The sequence below is a fragment of the Triplophysa rosa genome, linkage group LG6 (genome assembly GCF_024868665.1).
Source record: "Triplophysa rosa linkage group LG6, Trosa_1v2, whole genome shotgun sequence".
Classification (NCBI taxonomy): domain Eukaryota; kingdom Metazoa; phylum Chordata; class Actinopteri; order Cypriniformes; family Nemacheilidae; genus Triplophysa; species Triplophysa rosa.
The window spans coordinates 18,452,280-18,474,374 of record NC_079895.1 but is presented as its reverse complement, the minus strand read 5'-3'; the positions used below and the strand labels follow the sequence as shown (position 1 = coordinate 18,474,374).

At 42.3% G+C, this 22,095-nt stretch overlaps 2 protein-coding genes across 2 annotated transcripts; both read left to right on the top strand.

The window, feature by feature from the left end:
• Positions 1 to 239: 239 nt before the first annotated feature.
• On the top strand, positions 240 to 4,624 carry LOC130555395 (uncharacterized). Its single transcript, XM_057335568.1, has one exon. The coding sequence runs from the start codon at positions 2,435 to 2,437 to the stop codon at positions 4,622 to 4,624; it is 2,190 nt and encodes a 729-aa protein (XP_057191551.1). The 5' UTR covers positions 240 to 2,434.
• Positions 4,625 to 4,645: 21 nt separating this feature from the next.
• Positions 4,646 to 9,235, top strand: LOC130555393 (uncharacterized). The gene has a single exon (XM_057335566.1). The coding sequence runs from the start codon at positions 4,646 to 4,648 to the stop codon at positions 9,233 to 9,235; it is 4,590 nt and encodes a 1,529-aa protein (XP_057191549.1).
• The last annotated feature ends 12,860 nt before the right edge of the window (positions 9,236 to 22,095 follow it).

Genomic DNA, 22,095 nt, shown 5'->3' with positions numbered 1-22,095 from the left:
TCTTGACTTGGGACTTGATTGGGACTTGAAAACAATGACTTGGTCCATCCTCTGGTAATAAACAATTAATGGAAATCACAGCAGGAACACTAAAATAACAGTATTATATTGTGCAAATTAAAATGTCTTTTACAGTAATAAACTGTTGTTGCAGATTACAGTAGGTATGCTGTAAAATTAAAGCTATGTGCTGGCAAATATAGCTGCCAGTTGCTTACTATAATTTAACAGGGAATTTTTTTACAGTGTAGGCCTGCTATTTTTATTTGATTGAAAAACTTTCTGACGGATATAAACTGCCGGTTCTTCTGTGTTTTCGTTTTGTCATTTTTGTTAATTAATTCATTTTTTTCTTGCCTGTTTATTTTATGCTTTGGATTTATATATTATTTTAGTTTTTCTCCATTCTCCAAAAAGCCGCAGGTTCGTGAAAATGTGATAATATGTGAATGCATGTGCTGTTGTTGATGTATTTGTTATGCTGCTGTTTGCATGTTAAAATAAATTGTGAAAAAAATGTTTGTATATATAACGTGTCACAGACCCTCGTCAACTGTAGCTGTGTCTCATTTCGAAGTCTGAGTCCTCCGGATGTCGCATGCGAAGGCGTATGCGGCGGACAAACGCGAACTCCGGAGGACGCAGCCTTCGAAATGAGACACAGCATGTATTTTTTTAATTCCAATTTATTATTAGAATCTTATCGGTTAACGGTTAATGTTCGGATAACGAGTGTCGGTTCTCGGTTAGGGAAATTAACCGAAATGAGCATCCCTAAATGTGTGTGTCTCACGGTGACTGTGGAAATATTTTTCAGTTAAAAGTATGATTTAATTATCAATATAATCAATAAGTGTTTTCTTTCATTAAATCATTAAGCTGTGTGCTTTTGTCATGTGCTTTCTATTTTACTCAGTGGAAAGTTACTGTGGCAAACGGAGTGAGACAGGATAAGTGGGGGTTGGAACCATAAATTTAACTAAGTCAACACACACACACACAAAGAGTCACACAGAAAAGAAATGTTATGAATCAATCCACTGCATATGTTTTAAGTATAATCATGAATTGTGATGTGTTTTAATGAATCATAGGTACACAACGCTACATAATTAAAAGCATTAGATGATTGAGTGTTTTCTTTTTACTAAAAGAATGTTAAGAATGTTGGTATGTTGTCCGGCCACAAGAAACTGTCTCTAGGAGACCACTCCCCAAAAGAAACTGTCTCTAGAGAACATTCCTCAAAACTAGCGACTGACCACAGGATGTATGTTGTGAGAAGATGTTATTTTGCAGGAACTAAGAAAAAGGACGGAGTCAGATAACCTGGTTCACGGTGATTGGTTGCCAGGGAGCAATACTCCCTAGAGACGGAGGAGGAGTCAGAAGATGTGAGCGACGTCACATACTGAATAAATATGTGTGTTTTTGAATATCTGGGTTGTTGGCTTGTGGTGGAGTGAGGAGATCGTCTGACAACCCAAAGCTTTGTTACTTTTTACATCTGATAATAAAACTTCTATATAACTTGGAGAAAAGTCTCTTTCAAATTTTTGAGCATGCAGGACTGCCTTAAAAGTCCAACAATAGGTGACCCCGACGTGATTTGTCAAGAGACGAGGGCACATTTGCCATTTGCGTTGGGAAAAACGGAACGAATTCAGGTTCAACACACAGGTCGCGACCGTGAAAGATAAAAAAGGTAAGCAGAAGCCTGTTTAATCAAAATTCTGCTATTGAACATACCTAAATTGTTGTGTTGAATTTGATGAACATTCCGCATGAGTAAAAGTAAAGTATAAGAGAAGTTTTGAGAAATCAGATTTAAAAAGAAAATACTGTAAGACGTTGCGTCAATAAGAAAACTGTGAGACGTTGCGTCAACCATAAATTCTGTTGGGTTAGAGTCCCTTGGTTGAAGAAACCATAAATTCTGTTGGGTTAGAGTCCCTTGGTTGAAGAAACCATAAATTCTGTTGGGTTAGAGTCCCTTGGTTGAAGAAACCATAAATTCTGTTGGGTTAGAGTCCCTTGGTTGACGAAACCATAAATTCTGTTGGGTTAGAGTCCCTTGGTAGACGTACCATAAATTCTGTGACATAAGTGTATATCTGTGTGTAAACGAGTAAAGTGTGGGTTGGAGGCCCTTGAGTCAGTAAACTCATAAAGTACCAAAGTGTGGGTTGGAGGCCCTTGAGTCGGTAAACTCATAAAGAACCATTGAAATTGTGTGCGTTGTGGTAATCGCGTCTGGGACAAAAAAGGCCAGGGTGAAATAAATCCCTTTGAGTCGGCGAACTCATAAAGGAATATTCCAAAATTGTCTGTTATATGTTTGAATGTTGTGCAAAGTGATGTGAAAACTGATTTAACCGTGTGAAAATAGATACTGTATAATTTTTGCAAACTGTGAATAGAATTTGTGTGTAAAATGGCTGAATTTCAGAAAGAATGTGATGAATACGGATGTCCGCCAGTGTTGCTGCAGTGGCAAAAGGTTACAGATATGCTGTTGGCACAGACAGAACCAAAAGATAAGAAACAGAGACAGAAAGAAATAGACAAATGCTGGGTAGCATTATGTGATGATTTTGGATGGGAAAATGCAGAAGAAGTGAGAATGCCTCTAGCACCGAAAATTAGAGAAATGGAAAAGAAAGCACATAGTAAGTTACGGAGACATATTGAAGAGAAAGATAAGGTTAAGTGGTATAATGCAGGAAAGCATGGTAGCGAGGAAGATAATCTAAAAAAGAAATTAAGGATGTGGACTAGAGTAGCGTTAACAACCACAGCACTCAGCTCACAGAAACCACAGAGTAGAGAGAGAACACAGGAAGTGAACAACTCAGCAGCCAGAATGAGAAATGGAGAGAATACAGGAAGCACCAAGACTATCCTCTGCTCCGCCCCCAGAAAAGCCCAACCCACTTCATTATACCCAACCCTAAGCCACCCCCCTTCATACGAACAGCACAAACAGCAGGTAGTGATGACAATCAATGGGGGAGAAATGGATGTAGGCGTAAATGACATTACTGATTCAATGGAAAAACTACACAAAGAGGTTAGTGAATTAAGACAAATAGTGACCACTGAAGTAGGCAGGACATTAAAGAAAGCAAATCAAACCATTCAGGATATAGAAAACACAAGACATAGGCAGGAGAACAGGAAACAGTCAGAAGAGGAGGCCTCTCAGGAAGGATCTCAGCTGAATGACAGAGAAGGTACTCAGGATAATATTATATATGCGAATCCGGTACATGCATCTACCCCTAATCCACAAGCAGGGACCGATATGCTAACAGGGCCAATACCAGTTCAATTTGCAGGGAAAATGACACTGGGTGAGCCAATAGCCCATAGGTTAAGGAGCAGGAAACAGCCAGGGCACCCAGACCATGAGGAAGAGAAGGAGGAAAGGGAACATTACCTGAACTATGACCCAAGTCGTCAACTACAGGTACCTCAAATGCAAGCACCATTAATGCACAGACCAGGAGGGAATTCACAGTACCAACCTTGGTCACATAGTGACATGACAGCGATAGCAAGTAAGTTGCCACCCATTACCTCAGGAGGCAGCAGATGGTTGAGTAAGCTGACAGCACTCAGCCATGGCACTGACTTGGCTTTGGGTGACTTGAGATGCCTGTTGGGTCAGATACTGACAGCCTCACAAATGCAAAATTTAGAGCTCGATGCAAATACTATGTATGTTGCAAATGAGATACCATTTACCAGAGTAAGCACTGTTGTAAGCCAAACTCTTCGTCGACTATATCCCGTGCCACCAACCGTGTACCAGAATATAAAATTCCGCATTAAGCCAGGTGAGACTGGAGCGGCTTATTATTTCCGTTGTGCTGCTGAGTGGGAACAAATGGTGGAGGAAAACAGTTTAAACAACCCTGTGACACGAGACATATTTAGAGCAGCAGTAATGACAGGAGCTCCAAATGGAGTAAAACAAGCAATGGAGAATAACCCAGATATCCCAGTGGCGAGTAACGAGGTATGGGAAAGACATTTAGTACATCACACAGACAGAGCAGTGGAAAGAGCCAATAAAGAGGAAGAGGAACTAGAAAGAGTTAAAACCCAGTTGTTAAAATTGCAATTAGAAAAAGCCAAAAGTGAAGGGACAACCAAAAAGGCCAAGCAAATGCCACAACATACTCCCAATGCACCCCAACCCATAGACCCATATCAAGGACCCCCTTACAGTGGTTCTCCTTTTGGAGGACCGACACACCACCATCCATATAGCAACCCACATTATGCCCAAGGACCAAACCGTAGGCAGGGACCCCCCTGGAGAGGAAATGGACGAGGGCAGCCGGAAAGAGGGAGGGGAGGGTTTGAGAGGGACCAGTGTTTTGAGTGTGGTGGGTATGGACATTGGGCGAGAAATTGTCCACAAAAATCAGCACAGAGTCAAGGCCAGAGTAACGGTCCACCTGCGGGGGGATGGGGTCCCCGAAGAGGTGGCGCCGGTGGTCGTGGCAGGGGACCACAAACCCCATACAACCCGGGGCAACACTTCCCGTCACCTTCCAACCTACAGGCGCCTGTGCACCCAACATGGGGCCCGGAGGGTGGGGCGGAGGAATGTTGAAGGGGCCCACAGAGAACCACCATGAGAGGAATGGCTGAACCTCTCATGGAAATAGTGGTAAGTGATCAACCACTAAAGGCTCTGGTGGATACCGGGGCCACATACTCTACTGTAACAAAGGGCACGATTGACAATAGCGATCTGACAAATCGCACAGTAGGAGTAATAGGGTTCTCTGGTGAGGTAGAAAAATGGCCTATGACAAAATTGCTGAAAGTAAAAATTGACAAACAGATATTGACACACTCATTCCTGTACTCTTGTAATGCTCCCATCCCCCTTTTAGGCAGAGATCTATTAATCAAATTAGGAGCCAGCATTTTATGTTCACCCGAGGGAGTGATAGTGAAATTTCCAGATGGTTCAGAAACAAATTGTTCTCTTTCAGGTCACACCACAGACAGTCAGTGGATGTTAACATCATGTGGTGAGTTAGAAGATGCTGATATATATTGGGTTGAGCTAGATTCCAGTGTAGCCCCTAATAGTATTGTATCTAGGTATAACGAACATCGTCAGTGGATCACAAACATAGACATTTTTCTGCCACCAATAGACCCCTTACATTGCACATTGTTTTATGACAGGGATGACACCACACAATACCAAGATCTGTTCCAGGAAATAGAGGACAGTAAATGGGTGTTAAGGGGATCCGGCCTCATGATAGGAAAAGAGGGAGTAGTGGCACCAATTTTACTGACAGAAGAGCAGATGAAATGGTATGAAATGTCTGATACAGCTGCACCACACGTCTCTGTAGCATTACATCCGAAACATGAAGCTAGGGAGCTAGGCAACATGACTAAGAGGCTGTTGGCAGCTAATGATTGGAAACCCACAGAAACTTGGGGTATCCTGTATTCCGAGACACAAAAAGCATATTGGGTGCAAGACCAAACAGAAGACACAGGGGTGTTGACACATAAACAGATCTCTAGAAGCCATGGTAGGGAGCAGACAGACGCTGACGGAGCAGAAAAAATGATTGACACATTGCCAGATAATCTATGGTCTCAAGGACCAACAGATGTAGGGTTTTGTAACATCAAACCTGTTAGCTTCAAATTGACCACCACCACACCTATTTGGGTCCCTCAGTACCGCAACAAACCAGAAGCAGAAGAAGGTGTAGCCACCACTGTTTCTGGACTGATTGACAAGGGAGTGATAACCCCTTATAGGTCTAATTGGAACACACCAATTTTTCCTGTGCCAAAACCAGGCACTAACAAATACAGATTGGTACATGATTTACGAAACATCAACTCCATTGTAGCAACACCTACAATGACAGTGCCAAACCCATACATTGCGCTGTCCACATTGACACCAGCGCACCAATGGTTTACATGCATCGATTTGGCAAACGCTTTCTTCTGTATTCCAATCGCAGAGGATTGCAAAGCATGTTTGGCTTTTACATACAGGGGATGGCAGTATTCTTACAACAGACTACCACAAGGGTTTATTTTGTCACCAGGAATTTTTAATCATGTTTTAAAACAACAGCTACAGGACTGTAGCTTACCTGAGAACTGTGTCATGATCATGTATGTTGATGACCTACTCTTGGCAGCCAGAACTGAAAAGGCGTGCTTGGAGGCTACCAGAGTTGTGTTGCTTCAGTTGCACAAGTCTGGTTTCAAGATAAGCAAGGACAAACTGCAGGTGTGCAGACCTTGTGTTACATTTTTAGGTCGACTGATCACGGCACAGGGATCAACTTTGACAGGGACACAAAGACAGGGTATACTCAGCCATCCTAAGCCAACCACAGTGAAAGACATGTTGTCATTTTTAGGCCTCACAGGATTCAGTAGGCACTATATTCCTATGTATGTTTCACTGACCAAACCACTCAGACAGTTGATCAAAGAGCATGGCATGAAAAATCTGAAAGCAGAACTTCAGTGGACACAAGAGGCTGAACGGACGTTCATTGACCTCAAGACACAGCTAGCTCATGCCGCACACCTGAATTGTGCCAATTATGAGTTACCTTTTTTCCTGGATGCCTCAGAATCTGGCTCCAGCGCACATGGTGTCCTGTTTCAGAAAGACCAGGGCAGAAGAAAAGTGTTGATGTATGCGAGTGTGTTGTTAGACTGTGTAGAACAAAGACAACCACTTTGTTCTCGATTTGCAGCGGGTTTAGCTAAAGTTGTGCATAAAACATCACACATTGTAATGGGCCACCCACTGACAATACTCACCACACACTCCATCATGTCATTCGTAAATTCAGCATCATTCACATTTTCACCACTGAGACAGAGAAGAATAGCTAAGATTTTGACCAGTCCCAATTTCACATACACACATAAAGGCATTAATATGGCTGATCTGATGGGAGATGGACAGCCACACGATTGTGCACCCATCACCGAGAGAGCATCCAAAGTAAGAGAAGATCTGTCTGCGGTGCCATTGACAACCCCACCGCCAGTTATGACATTGTTCACAGATGGTTGTTGTTTCAGAGCAGAGGATGGGAGCCTGAAGGCAGCCTATGCAGTAGTTGAACAAGTGGGAAGCTCATTAGTGACAAGGAATGCAGGGAAGTTAGAAGGAAAACAGTCAGCACAGAGAGCAGAGATGATAGCAGTGACAAGAGCCCTGTACTACGCTGGTGAGACCCGTGTGAACATATATTCCGATTCAGCATATGTTGTAACAGCTGTCCACGTGGAATTGCCCTTATGGCAGAGGTGTGGTTTTATCACATCCTCAGGTCGACCAATCACGCATGCATGCGAAGCCAGAGACCTTTTAGAGGCTCTGATGATACCCAAAGAGGTAGCAGTTATTAAATGTCCAGGACATTCCAAAAATGATTCCCCTATCACTGATGGAAACAATGCAGCTGATCTAGCTGCCAAAACTGAAGCTGGCTATGTTGCAACTCAGCAGGTGGTAAGATCAGATAGAGCCTGTAGTGATCTTTTGCCTCGTTTCACTCGAGAATATTTGGTCAAAGAACAACAGAAATCTGCCCCTGAAGAACAATCAGTCTGGTCACAGCATGGAGGCATCTGTGCTAGTGATGGTCTATGGCAAGCGCCAGATGGACGCCCGGCATTGCCTGTCTCTCTGACCGGTTCAATGTTAACACAAGCCCATGGGGTAAGCCATGTCAGTGACAAACAAATGATGAGAGCTCTCGAACATTGGTGGCATCCATTTTTGCAATCCATGGTGTCAGGTCATGTGACGAGTTGTTGTATCTGTCAGGAACACAATGTAAAACCTAGCATCAAACCCAAACGGGGGTGTTTCCCTTTGACATCTGGTCCAGGGGAAGAAATTGTGATTGACTTCACAGACATGATTACACGAGTACATGGCAAACGCTATGTTTTGGTGATTGTTGATTATTTCACTGGTTGGCCAGAAGCATATCCTGTCGGCCGAGAGGACAGTACGGCCGTGATCAAGTGTCTAATCAATCATTACATTCCACATTATGGGTTCCCACGACGTATCAGATCTGACAATGCCACCCATTTTAAAAATGAACATTTGAAAATTGTTGAACAGGCTCTAGGCCTAACACATGCGTATGGTGCAGTTTACCATGCGGCCAGCCAAGGTAAGGTTGAACGTTTAAACCTGACAATTAAACTAAAATTGGCTAAAATCTGTGCACAGACTAAATTGAACTGGCTGTCAGCTTTACCCATTGCTCTCATGTCTATTCGTTCTTCTGTCAACAGGATCTCAGGCTTTACACCTTTTGAATTGCTTACAGGTCGTCAATTTCCAGGACCAACCACGGCGTTGAGAGAGGACACAGTGCAGCCATTGTCACATACTGTGTATTTTGATAAACTAACAGCTCTGATTCGAACCTTTTCCCATCAGGTAACTCCTGTACCAGCACAACCGGAGGAACTGCCATCTCCAGTCACAGCTGACTGGGTCAGGATCAGGATCTTCCGCAGAAAGTGGAGTGAACCACGGTGGTCTAAGCCCCATCGAGTAACAGCTCGCACCTCACACTGTGTGCAACTACAAGACAAAGGCGATACTTGGTTCCATTTAACATCCTGTGTAGCTTGTGACCCACCTTCTAGGTCTCTTGCTGACACTGGTTTGGACCTGAGGACTCAGGTCCAAGAGAGGGAGGATACACAAAGTGACGGTAAAACAGACACTGAAATTGCCACTGGACAACACCAACAGCTCCAAATTATACATAAAACAGGCGACATTTTCACAAGCCCACACACAGAACCATTGGCCCATTGTGTAAGTGCTGACTGTGCATACGGAGCAGGTATAGCTAAACAGTTCAAACGGCGATATGGTACAGAGAAAGTAATTGACCAAAACAAACAACCAGGTGAATGTGCAGTGACTAAAGAAGAAGACGGCAGAATTATTTTTCACCTAATAACCAAAGAACAATACACTGATTTACCAACATATGACTGTTTCACAGAAAGCCTAAAACACATGAGAGATTGGTGTGTGGCTAATAGAGTAAGAAGTATCTCAGTACCCCGGCTGGGGTGTGGTCTAGATAAACTAGACTTCAAGAAAGTGCAAAAGATTCTGAGTGAAATGTTTACGGACGTGAACATACAAATAACCATTTATTCCTTATAACCAAGTTTTATTATTGTGTGATTTTGAGTGTTTTTCAATATTTTTCATTTTTTCAGGTTTAAAAAGTGTATTTTTAAGAATGTTTTCTTACAAGTTTTAGGGTATTAAGTTTTTAAGAAGTGTTGATTTTGTAAAGATAACAAGGCATTACTAGAGAGGGTGAATACAGCAGCAACAAGATGAAGCTGTGGGAAAATTGGAAGTTGTTGTGCGTATTAGGGATAATTGCAGGAACCATCGTAGGGATAATTTTCGGAATACAGAAAAGTCAGGAAGGTAATAGCACCACACTGCGAACTAGACACAGAAGATCAACTGCATCAACAGACCCATGTGTAACAAAATATGGGGGGCTAGAATTAAATTATGAAAAGAATTCAACCACTTCATTCCAATTCGATTTATGTAAAGTGATAAAATGTGGGGACAAGGAAAGCACATGGAGGGGATATGATACATACGTGTGTCTCAGTCAGGGAGTGAACACACCATGTAAAGCCAACAATAGTAGAGCCTCAGGCCAATGGTGTAGCACCTGGAGTCAGGTGGTGGCCTACACAGGAAACTGGAGGCCAGAGAAATTCCATTATGGGACGCGAACGGAACTGTGGGAAAAAATTACGCTCCAAAGGGATTTTCACGTGAGTAGTAATCCCATAACCATGTCAATAGGGGGTTGGGACGAGTTGCCAGGACAAGCGCACGGAGAAAAACATAAACCATTGTATCTTGTTTTCGGGGTAGACATCTCAGGGACGGACCCAATGGCGATAATTAAAGTAAACTTGAGAGAAAGACCAAAAAATGAAACAGTGAAAACAGAGAAACCATTGTCAGTAAAAAACCCAAAGGGTGAAATAGTAGAAATTGACTACACCAAATTAAAACCAGAAGACATAATAGAAAAAGCCACAGGGTATGGGGAAAACAATTTATGGATGGAATGGATAATTACCACAGCCAGGGAACAAGGATTAGATGATTGTGTAGGGTGTGCTAACGCAAGACCCAAACTACACATAGAACCAGCTCCCTTGCATCCAAACGATACCTGGGGCTACGGGTGTATGCTCGCCTTGACACGTCAAGCATCACCACCAAATTGTACCACGTTGGCAGCAATATTTCCACCCATCTCAAACCACTCTAAAGCAGGACCATTCACACCACAGAAAGCAAACTATACGTGTTTTAACATTACACGTAACTCACCAACAAGTAACCTAGGGGAAATAAGCAGTGACTGGTGTAATCAGATAGTGATAGATAAAGGGACACAAATAGGAACATGGGCTAGAGCAGGATTGTATTACTATTGTGGAGATCGTAGACTGTTTACTAGAATACCTGAGGGAGCAAGAGGAATGTGTGCTATGGTAAGGTTAGGAGCCCCGATAGCTCTAATAGGTGAAAGAACTGTGAAAGTGGAAAGCATGAGTTCAGCTACACTTGCCAGAAGACGCAGAAGACACATCCTCAGGAAGAGGGCAACAGGTTCAAGTGTAGATTTGTCATTAAACAGCCCCACATACATCGATGCAATAGGAGTTCCTAGGGGAGTACCAAATGAATACAAATTAGCAGATCAGATAACAGCAGGATTAGAGAACATACCAATAATATCTGCATTTTTCCCAGTCACCCCTAACAAAAATGTAGATAGAATTAACTATGTACATTATAACATAATGAGATTAGCAAACATGACAAGAGATGCTGTTGATGGTTTAGCGGAACAACTAGCACCGACTTCCCTAATGGCAGTCCAAAATCGGATGGCCCTGGACATGCTGTTGGCAGAAAAGGGAGGAGTATGTTTTATGTTTGGAGATCTTTGTTGCACATATATTCCAAATAATACGGCCCCAGATGGATCGGTTACTAGAGCATTAGAGGGATTGAAGACATTGTCTGTAGAGATGAAGGAACATTCAGGTGTAGATAACTCTATAGGAGATTGGCTAGATGCGACCTTGGGAAAATGGAAAGCAGTGGTGATGTCTATTGTAGTGTCAATAGGAGTTTTCCTAGCCATATTAATCACCTGTGGGTGTTGTTGTATTCCCTGTATTAGATCACTGTGCAATAGATTAATTGTTACAGCTATTGAAAAGAAAGAATCTCCACCCCCATACAGTATGCCTTTGTTATCAAGTGATCTAGCAGAAGATGAAGGAGAAGATGATGTGTGACCTCTTACGAGGTCAAGAGAGGGAATTGTGGGAATATTTTTCAGATAAAAGTATGATTTAAATATCAATATAATCAATAAGTGTTTTCTTTCATTAAATCATTAAGCTGTGTGCTTTTGTCATGTGCTTGCTATCTTACTCAGTAAAATAGTTACTGTGGCAAATGGGGGTTGGAGCCATAAATTATCTAGATCAACACACACACACACACAAAGAGTGATTTTCACATAAAAATGTTATGAATCAATCCACTGCATATGTTTTAAGTATAATCATGAGTTGTGATGTGTTTTAATGAATCATAGGATTAAGAAACAACGCTACATAATTAAAAGCATTAGATGATTGAGTGTTTTCTTTTTACTAAAAGAATGTTAAGAATGTTGGTATGTTGTCCGGCCACAAGAAACTGTCTCTAGGAGACCACTCCCCAAAAGAAACTGTCTCTAGAGAACATTCCTCAAAACTAGCGACTGACCACAGGATGTATGTTGTGAGAAGATGTTATTTTGCAGGAACTAAGAAAAAGGACGGAGTCAGATAACCTGGTTCACGGTGATTGGTTGCCAGGGAGCAATACTCCCTAGAGACGGAGGAGGAGTCAGAAGATGTGAGCGACGTCACATACTGAATAAATATGTGTGTTTTTGAATATCTGGGTTGTTGGCTTGTGGTGGAGTGAGGAGATCGTCTGACAACCCAAAGCTTTGTTACTTTTTACATCTGATAATAAAACTTCTATATAACTTGGAGAAAAGTCTCTTTCAAATTTTTGAGCATGCAGGACTGCCTTAAAAGTCCAACATGACCCTGTAACATGAACAGAGTTTAGCGGGCTGTGCGTTAGTAATAACGGTCCATAGAGAAACGCAGTGCTCCGTGTGTACTGTAGTTAAATGGATTAAACAAAGCTTCGAGGCAACAAAATTTGCCTCAATGATTTTTTGTATTCGAGTTACTCGAGGAATCGTTTCAGCCCTACTCTTAACCCTAAACAGGTCCAAAGGTCCTCCATCAATACATCAAAAAAGATTATTAAACATCCTTCCACTCCTATCAACGTCATAGAACTGTCTATGAACTTACGTTCTCATCCTAATCGTTGTTGGGTTCATTTTCTTATCACTGGTTTAATTCAAGGTTTTTTGGCCGGAGTTAGTTTAATTCCCTCCTCTATTTATGTTTGCAAAAATCTTATGTCAGCCCTGAAAGAACCCGAGATAGCAGACAAACTCATTCAGAAAGAATTGGATAAAGGCTGTATAATCATCCTTTCAATAAATCTACATTTTCTATATTTCATATAAATCCTATTGGTATCGCTATACGAAAATATTCAGAGAAGAATAGATTAATCATTGACTTGTTCTCCCCTCATAATTCTTCCATGCCTAGTATTAAAAGCCTAATTTCTGTAGACACGTTTTCCCTTGCTTACGCCACTGTAGATCATGCCATTCAATTCATTAAAATGGCAGGTGAAGGCGCCTGGCTAAGCAAAGCAGAGATCACAGACGCATTTAAAATCATGCCGTTACACCCTTCTCAATGGCACTTTTTCAGCATTAGATGGAGATCAAAAATCTATTTCGCAGTACGCCTAACGTCCGGTTGCCGTAGTAGCCCCAAAGTTTTCTATAGTTTCTCAGAAGCTTTGTGCTAGACCCTGTTAAACCAATACAAACTCCCTTTCGTTCTACGTTTATTACATTTATCAGATGCTTTTATCCAAAGCGACTTACATTGCATTGTATTATACATTTGTTTCTGACTATGTGCAATCACCTGGGATCGAACCCATGACGTTGGCATTGCTAGTGCCATGCTCTAACCACTGAGCCACAGGAAAGCTTATACTTAGACATTTTCAAGTAATACATTTTCCTAACTCTCCCACAGATCGCAGTATATCCAAACTTAAGGAACTTTTTTCCAAACTTAATGTTCCTCTATCAAAAGAAAAAGCCATTGGCCCAACCACTAAACTCAAACTTCTAGGGATAATGTACCATGTAAATGTAACCATGTACAACAATAACTTCTCATTACTTTTGAAGCAATCTAAAACCGATAAATTTAACAAAGGGTCTCACATATTTGTAGCTAGCATTAATCCTGTGTTTTACCCTTTTTCTTCTATGTCTCTTGTAGCGGTTTTAGCTAACATTATTATATTGATGAGCAAAGCTCACCAAATATGGTTCTCCACCAGATCTTTCAAGATCATATCCATGAAATTAGTTATTTAAAACATCCATTTCAGTCAAGGAATTAGTTTAGTTTAGTTTAGTGATCAAATATACATATTTTAGGGTCTCTGATTAGTAATATAAAGCATAACAATACTTGTATGCATTCGTCCAGCAAATGCCTCAATGATATTGTATAGTTTACATTATCTCATGGCCATAAGTAACGTGACTTTACCAAACAGGATTTAGAGCAAAGGTAGCGTAAATCGAAACACAGTAAAAGGGACCAAGTTTGTGATCATGAATACAGAAAACCCATCACAAATGAATATATATGGTTGTTTATTCAACTCTACTCTACATGGTAAACAAAACAATGACGATCGCATAAAACAAACAAATACAAACCCGATTCCAAAAAAGTTGGGACACTGTACAAATTGTGAATAAAAACAGAATGCAATGATGTGGAAGTTTCAAATTTCAATATTTTATTCAGAATACAACATAGATGACATATCAAATGTTTAAACTGAGAGAATGTATCATTTTAAGGGAAAAATAAGTTGATTTTAAATTTCATGGCATCAACACATCTCAAAAAAGTTGGGACAAGGCCATGTTTACCACTGTGTGGCATCCCCTCTTCTTTTTTATAACAGTCTGCAAACGTCTGGGGACTGAGGAGACAAGTTGCTCAAGTAGGAATAGGAATGTTGTCCCATTCTTGTCTAATACAGGCTTCTAGTTGCTCGACTGTCTTAGGGTCTTCTTTGTCGCATCTTCCTCTTTATGATGCGCCAAATGTTTTCTATGGGTGAAAGATCTGGACTGCAGGCTGGCCATTTCAGTACCCGGATCCTTCTTCTACGCAGCCATGATGTTGTAATTGATGCAGTATGTGGTCTGGCATTGTCATGTTGGAAGAGGTTGCCATGCCCTCCAAGAGAGGGCATGGCAGCGATTTCTGAACACCAATAAAAATCATCTTTAACAAAGAGGCACAGACTTAACGCAGCTATTCTATAAATAGAAACGGATACTTGCAAGCTCTGTGCTGGACCGATATCCGTATGCGCGTGTAGAGATGGAATTGTTCAAAAGGTTTCAGAAGGCAAGTCCTGCCGAAAATTGCGGGCATGGCCTAGCCACGTGGCAGCAGAGTCCATTGTTCCTTCTCCCCCAGTGGGGGGGGGAGAGGGCAGTCTCCGAAGAGACGCCACGAAACAAGTTTTAGCGCAGAAGAGAAGAGAGGAAGAGACAAGAAGCAAGTTTTCAGAGCAGGCTCGATATTTAACCTCATGAGAGAGCATGCCCACCGGAGTTTGAATCGACCAATCAGAGTTGAGCAGGGAAGAGGTTCTTTGTCCACTCAACAGCTAATTTGCATCTTTATGAGATATCATTCCAATTATAACATAATGAAAAGAAAGTGTTCTATGGTCACACAATGTATATAAACAAGGAGGAATTGTAAAGACAAACATTTATATATCAAATATGCTAAGGTTTGAAGTGCATCAAGACATGATTCATTCGAAGGTACGAATACGAACAAAGCCTGAATTAACTTGCCTATTTAACAATTACAGATTATTTAAAAATGGCAAGAGCGACAACATATAACCTAGATATTTATACTGTATATATATTTATAGAAAAGGACAATTGAATCACACGTTCCTATTTGTCAGAGAAGTTTCTCTGGTTAGCCAAGTTTCAGATTAGACCGAGAGACTTCTTCCCTCTGCTTTGAAGTTTAGGAGTCGTAAAATATCCAACAGAGAAACAAAAGGTTATCAACACCCTCAGTGAGAGGTTTTGACTCTGGTCTTTTGATGATCGTATCAAGAAACCAGGAGAAAGGGGGTTGATGGCTCTTCTTTCAATGACTCTGACCATTTGGCTTATGCTAAATTCTCTACACTCTATTCCTTCAAACTCAGAGAAACGCCACTCACCAGGATCCACTGTTCCTTACAGCAGACAACAAGCCGATGACCAGCACCTGATTCTCTACCAAACTAAAACAGCTATGCCGTCTATGCAGATTAAATCCAGAAGTTTACACTCCCCACTCATTCAGAATCGAAGGTCAAAAGAAAATGAGTTTATAACTCGGGTGGCGCTGGGCATCTGGTTACATATGATTTTTACCCTCTCTTTAATTCTGCATGTTTAAATAAATAATACTATAATTAACCAGCATTGCTCACACCGTTTTTTATAAAAGCACTCACATTTTACAGGTTATTTATGCATCTGAGCGCCATCTTAGTATCATCCTAGTTCAGGCCACTAGGTCAGATGCACACTTATAGGTAAATTCATCAGATTTAAGCCACTCGGCAGACATAAATAACCATACATACGCCCATAGCTCTACGTAGCAGGAGCAGTACACATATTTTGGCGTCCAGATCTGCCGGGTTGGGGGTTATCAAGCCACATATCGGCCACTTGCATTAGTTAGAACGGACTATGTGTCCAGTAGGGGTGGAGCCGAACCCGAATACGGTATTCGGAAAGGCACAAATAGCGTGTTTTTTACTAATACTTATTTCGAACAAATACTTGAAAAAATATTTGTATTCGGGAACAAGAAAAACTTTATATCAAAAAGCTGCGTTTTCTCATGAGACCGCAGTGCATGCCCGCATGAGTGAGTGAGTGAGTGACATTCAGGAGTCGGGGTGGTGGGGGGTAAAAGAGGTGAATGATCTTGCTTGGTCTATAAACACCATGCACTGTGCTGTGTTTTACCTTTCTGTGTTTTTCTTATTTGCTCCTGTAGAGCTGCTTTGGAACAATGCACATTGTGAAAAGCGCTATATAAATAAAATTGAATTGAATTGAATTGACTGACACAGGCTGCTCCACACAGCAACAGAGAAGGCTCGGCTGAGCGAAAAAAGACTTCACTGCATGCATCACTATTTTTGTTGAATAGATTTTTGTACCTTAACTGGGTTCCGGAGGCAGTTTATAACTTTCAGGAAGCGGAGTTTGATCGGGAGATTATTCCGTTACGCTGCATTATTGACGTCTGCAGTCGGGTGCTCTCATGTTCGCTCTGATTACGTAGCTCTGTTAGCTCGGTAATTTAGACAATAGGCTGTTGACAGAGTAACGTTAACGTTCGGTTAAAAAGGTTAAAACAATGCTTGTGTAGTTGTGTCGAATTGTATGCACTTGTGGGAGTTATATGGTACGTTTAAGTTACTAGCAAGATGTAGGCTATAGGCTAGTTAACCTTAGCATAGCTTCCCGTCACTCGTTAACTTAGTTGAAACTCCTCACATAATGAGGTAATGGCTGTTATGTTATTTTCTTTTCAATGACGTTCCTTGTTACATGTTCAAAAACATCAACCAATATTGCATATCCATAATTATTATAATGAATATAATTAAAGAATACTTACACTATAACGTAAATTAGAAGTGTAACGCAAAAAAACTGGATTTTTACACCTATTTTGAATTTTACTCAAATACAAATACTCCCCCCCAACAAATACAAATACAGATACAAATACCGACTGCTTTGCACACCCTTAGTGTCCAGTGCTTTGAGGGGGTTCTTCATTCTTGCAGCAGCCTTCCTTTGTTATTTTAGACTAAGCTGAACTATATTTGTATTATCGCAGCAGGAGCGTAGCAGATCTCGTCCGCCAAAATCAAGCTTATGTATATTTCATGTCTATGCTAATAAATGCTGGATGAAATTATCACTCATGAGCGTTGTCATGACAGAACTATTTATGTTTTATTTCATTTATGTTCATATTAATTTGTATTATTATTTTAATGTCTACTAATTGTATCAAATAAACAATTTGTTGAATTTTGTTGTATGTTCATTTAAACAAACCGTATGGGACATTGGCATCTAGCAGTTGAGCTTGGTATCGCAGTCTAAATTCAAAATATTGGAGAGACAAGTTTAGCCAAGTAACGGTTCTTCTCAGTTTGTTTTGATTGTTATCAGAAATAATCGACAGGCACTCTATTGTTTGTGAATGTGTACTGGAAGTTCAGTTGGGGTCACAAAAGTGCGCATGCGCAGTAACGTTTGTTTATGTTGTTAAGATGAAACCGTCTATACGAACGTGTTTCTAACACTAAGATATTGGAACCGGAGTTTGAGTTTTTACATAAGTAGTATATATGCGGGACATAGTGTCAAAATGATTGACAGGTATGATTGATGGGGTCATTGACCTTTTCGGGGGGGAGGGGTGTTGAATTACTTCCGGACCACCCACGTTGTGAGGGCCCCTCCCCTTTACGTTGCCCTTTGACCATACCCGCCCCATTGTTTGGGACTGCCCCCCTTTGCGTTGAACTTTTGGCCTTTGACAGTATCTGTCCACGTCGTGAGGGATTGCCCACGTCTGGAGTTGAACTCTTGAACTTTTGCCCGTACGGTTACCGAGCATTTTTCTCTCTTCTCCGGAGATCATGTTTGGACATGTTTTTATGATGTTGACACGTATCTTATGCGTGAATAAATAAAGGCATGAATAAGTGATTAAAGAAAGAATTGGTTATATAAGTGATTAAAGAAATAATGAATACGCAAATAAACAAAGCAAGTAATGTATACAACTCTGTAACAGTTGTATTAAAACTTGTCTGTAGCAATTTCGTCTGAAAATGACCTTGCTGAATGATTTGCCTGAAGACCTTGTCATGGTCCTGCCTTCCTGGTTCTGTATTTCTAGTCGTGTGGCAGGATCGGGACGGAGCGCTTAGGTTTTATGTGAGAAAGCCATGAGATGTTTATGTTTTTGACATCTCATGTGTTTTCTTGTGTCTTGTCATTGGCCCCGCCCCTCTCGTTTCTTGTATTGCTTCCCTGCCATGTGTAATGTTTCCCACCTGCCCTGTGTTATTATCCCTCGTTTGTCTCTCCTTTAAAATGCCCTCTTGTTTCATTGTCTTGTTGCTCGTGTATTACGTTTGATGTGCGTTCTGTATGTTCTTGTACCTTGTTCCTGTTCTTGTGCTCTTGCTCATGCTGTTACCCGTGGTCCTGTTCCTCTATGGGATTCCTTTTGTGCCAATAAAAATGTCCGAAACTTTTAAAAAATGAAAAAAATTATACAATGAGAAAGAAAAAAAACACTTTGATAATGAAATAAATAAACTCAATTGCAAGAATGTGACTTGATTTTCAAATAAACTGCTATTTTTCTTAACAATTTTCTAAGTTTTGTTTTTGCAAATAATAGTTTTGAATTCGCTACTAGATTTTTCATTTGCGATTTCCGAGTTTTTGTTTACGCGGAGAAGTGCGAATTCCACGCCGAGTCGGTTACGTTCCTTGGTCATATCATCTCCTCCAGCGGTATTCGGGCAGATCCTGCTAAGATAAGAGCTGTCGCCGAATGGCCCACCCCCGACTCCCGCAAGGCCCTCCAGCGCTTCCTGGGTTTCGCCAATTTTTACCGGCGATTCATCAGGAACTTCGGCCTCACGGCCGCGCCTCTCTCAGCATTGACCTCCACTAAAGAGAGGTTCAGGTGGAACAAGGAAGCTCAGGTTGCTATTGATTCGTTAAAGTCCCGTTTTGTCTCTGCACCTGTTCTATCTGTTCCAGATCCTGCACTCCAATTCATTGTCGAGGTCGATGCTTCTGATGTCGGGGTCGGCGTGGTTCTGTCTCAACGATCTCCTGCAGATGGGAAGGTGCACCCGTGCGCCTATTACTCTCACCGCCTCAACCCTGCCGAACGTAACTACGACATCAGTAACCGAGAGTTGTTAGCGGTTAGGCTGGCCTTGGGTGAGTGGCGTCATTGGCTGGAGCGGGCAGCGCAGCCTTTCTTGGTCTGGACGGACCATAAGAACTTGGAGTACATCTGTTCAGCCAAGAGATTGTGCCTGCGCCTTTTTTTTTGGCAGATTCAACTTCACCCTCTCGTAACGGCCAGGGGCCAAGAATCTCAAACCTGATTCGTTATCACGCCAGTTCGAGGCTCCAGAGAGAGAGCTCTCAGTTGAGGCTATCCTTCCTGAGAGGATGGTGGTCAGAGCTCTTTCCTGGGGTATCGAACAGCGGGTAGCCATGGCCGGTCAAGGGGTGCAAGTGCCAATCGAGTGTCCGGAGGGTCGGTTGTCAGTGCCGGCTGCGTTGCACCCGGATGTCCTGCAGTGGGGTCACTCATGGCAAACCAGCCTGGAGTTCGGAGAACGTTGGCTGCCATCCGTCAACGTTTGTGTTGGCCTGCCCGACCTGCGCTCAATGCAAGACGCCCCTTCCCGCTGGTCTGCTCCGCCCCTTGCCCATCCCCTCCCGCCCCTGGTCGCACATTGCTCTTGATTTCGTCACAGGGCTCCCCTCTTCTAAGGGTAACACCGTGGTTCTCACTGTGGTGGACTGCTTCTCCAATACGGTTCATTTCATCCCTTACCCAAACTCCCCTCCGCCCGGGAGACTGCTCAACTGATGGTGGATCACGTTTTCCGGCTCCATGGCTTGCCGATCGATGTGGTTTCGGATAGGGGACCTCAGTTTTCGTCCCAGTTCTGGAAAGAGTTTTGTAGACAGATCGGGGCCTCTGCGAGTCTGTCTTCTGTTTTCATCCCCAGACCAATGGGCAATGTGAGCGGGCCAACCAGGATCTAGCTAGAATGCTCCGCTGTTTGACATCTAATTACTCCTAGCTCCTGGTGCTCTCAACTCTCGTGGGTAGAATACGCTCCACAACTCCCTTCCCTCGGCTGCATCAGGTATCGTCCCCCTTCTCTCGTCGCTCGTTGGAGGAGAGATTACATCCTACCTTGGCTGGACTCTTTCTTCATCAGGGAACCCGACGCTGGCGGGTCCCGTTCTGTTCTCTGGCCTTTTGTCCGTCGCTGCTGTTAGTCACCCTGGAACAAGGCCAGGAGAGAGTTTCTGGCCCCTAGGAACCGATAAGACGGGACGCACATGAGTGCAGCCGGCCTGCATCCGTCACCGGATCCTCTCCACCCAACCTATTGTACTGTTGGTCAGCGCTCGGTATGTGCTCTCTACCAATGGATCTGCCTACTCCGGGTGCTTGCCTTCTCACTCAATACTGGCGCTCCAGGTCTTTCCATCTCCGGGTGGTTAATCTCGGTTGGCTGTCATGGCTCAGACTCCCTTCCCTACCCTGGGTCGGGTTCACCACTGTCTTTCACTGTATCTTGTCCATGGGTTCTAAACCTGTGCTTCTCCTCACCTTCTCCATTCCAGGCCTAGCATGTCGACCCGCACCCCACTCTGTCGGTCCCTCTCGTTCTTAGTGATGACTGGCATTCTCACTACCTATACGAGTTAGGAGAATTACGAGTGGACGTTCCATGTCAAGCTAGTAGGGTGCGTAATAGGATTGAGACAGACAGGACAGAGCACGCTTTGAAGTAAAAAGAAACATCGAAAAGGTACAAAAAAGAACTACAAACAGCAAAGGGATGAAAAAAGGAGAGAAAAGAAATTAGAGCACAGATCGGAGAGAAGAGAGAGAGACGGAGAGGTCATATTAAAAGCTGGATTGTGAGTAGAAAAGATGAGGTGAGGCAATTACAATATAAGAAAATTAGGGTCTGTCTTCTAAATAAAAGTGCAAATCGCGTTGGTTAAAATTTGCGTGCTAGGGGTGGAGCCGAACCCGAATACGGTATTCGGAAAGGCACAAATAGCGTGTTTTTTACTAATACTTATTTCGAACAAATATAAAAAATATTTGTATTCGGGAACAAGAAAAACTTTATATCAAAAAGCTGCGTTTTCTCAGAGACCGCAGTGCATGCCCGCATGAGTGAGTGAGTGAGTGACATTCAGGAGTCGGGGGGTGGGGGGTAAAAGAGGTGACTGACACAGGCTGCTCCACACAGCAACAGAGAAGGCTCGGCTGAGCGAAAAAAGACTTCACTGCGTGCATCACTATTTTTGTTGAATAGATTTTTGTACCTTAACTGGGTTCCGGAGGCAGTTTATAACTTTCGGGAAGCGGAGTTTGATGGGAGATTATTCCATTACGCTGCATTATTGACGTCTGCAGTCGGGTGCTCTCATGTTCGCTCTGTTTACGTAGCTCTGTTAGCTCGGTAATTTAGACAATAGGCTGTTGACAGAGTAACGTTAACGTTCGGTTAAAAAGGTTAAAACAATGCTTGTGTAGTTGTGTCTAATTGTATGCACTTGTGGGAGTTATGTATGTTTGCTTCACTGGCCTACGGCTGCAAAAAAACTCATTGTTACAAATATGGTAGAACAATAACTTCAACTACCAAAGATGCGTTTCTCGATAATCTGCCCGAATTGTCTCAAATCATGAGAAATAACGTTGAAGATCTTGACATTACCACTGAAAATTTTAATTCCACCTTCTCGGTAACGCTAGACAAAGTTGCTCCACTACGTTTAAAGAAGATTAAAAATGGCAGCCCCACACCGTGGTATAATGAACACACTCAGGCTCTAAAGAAAGCGGCCCGAAAAATGG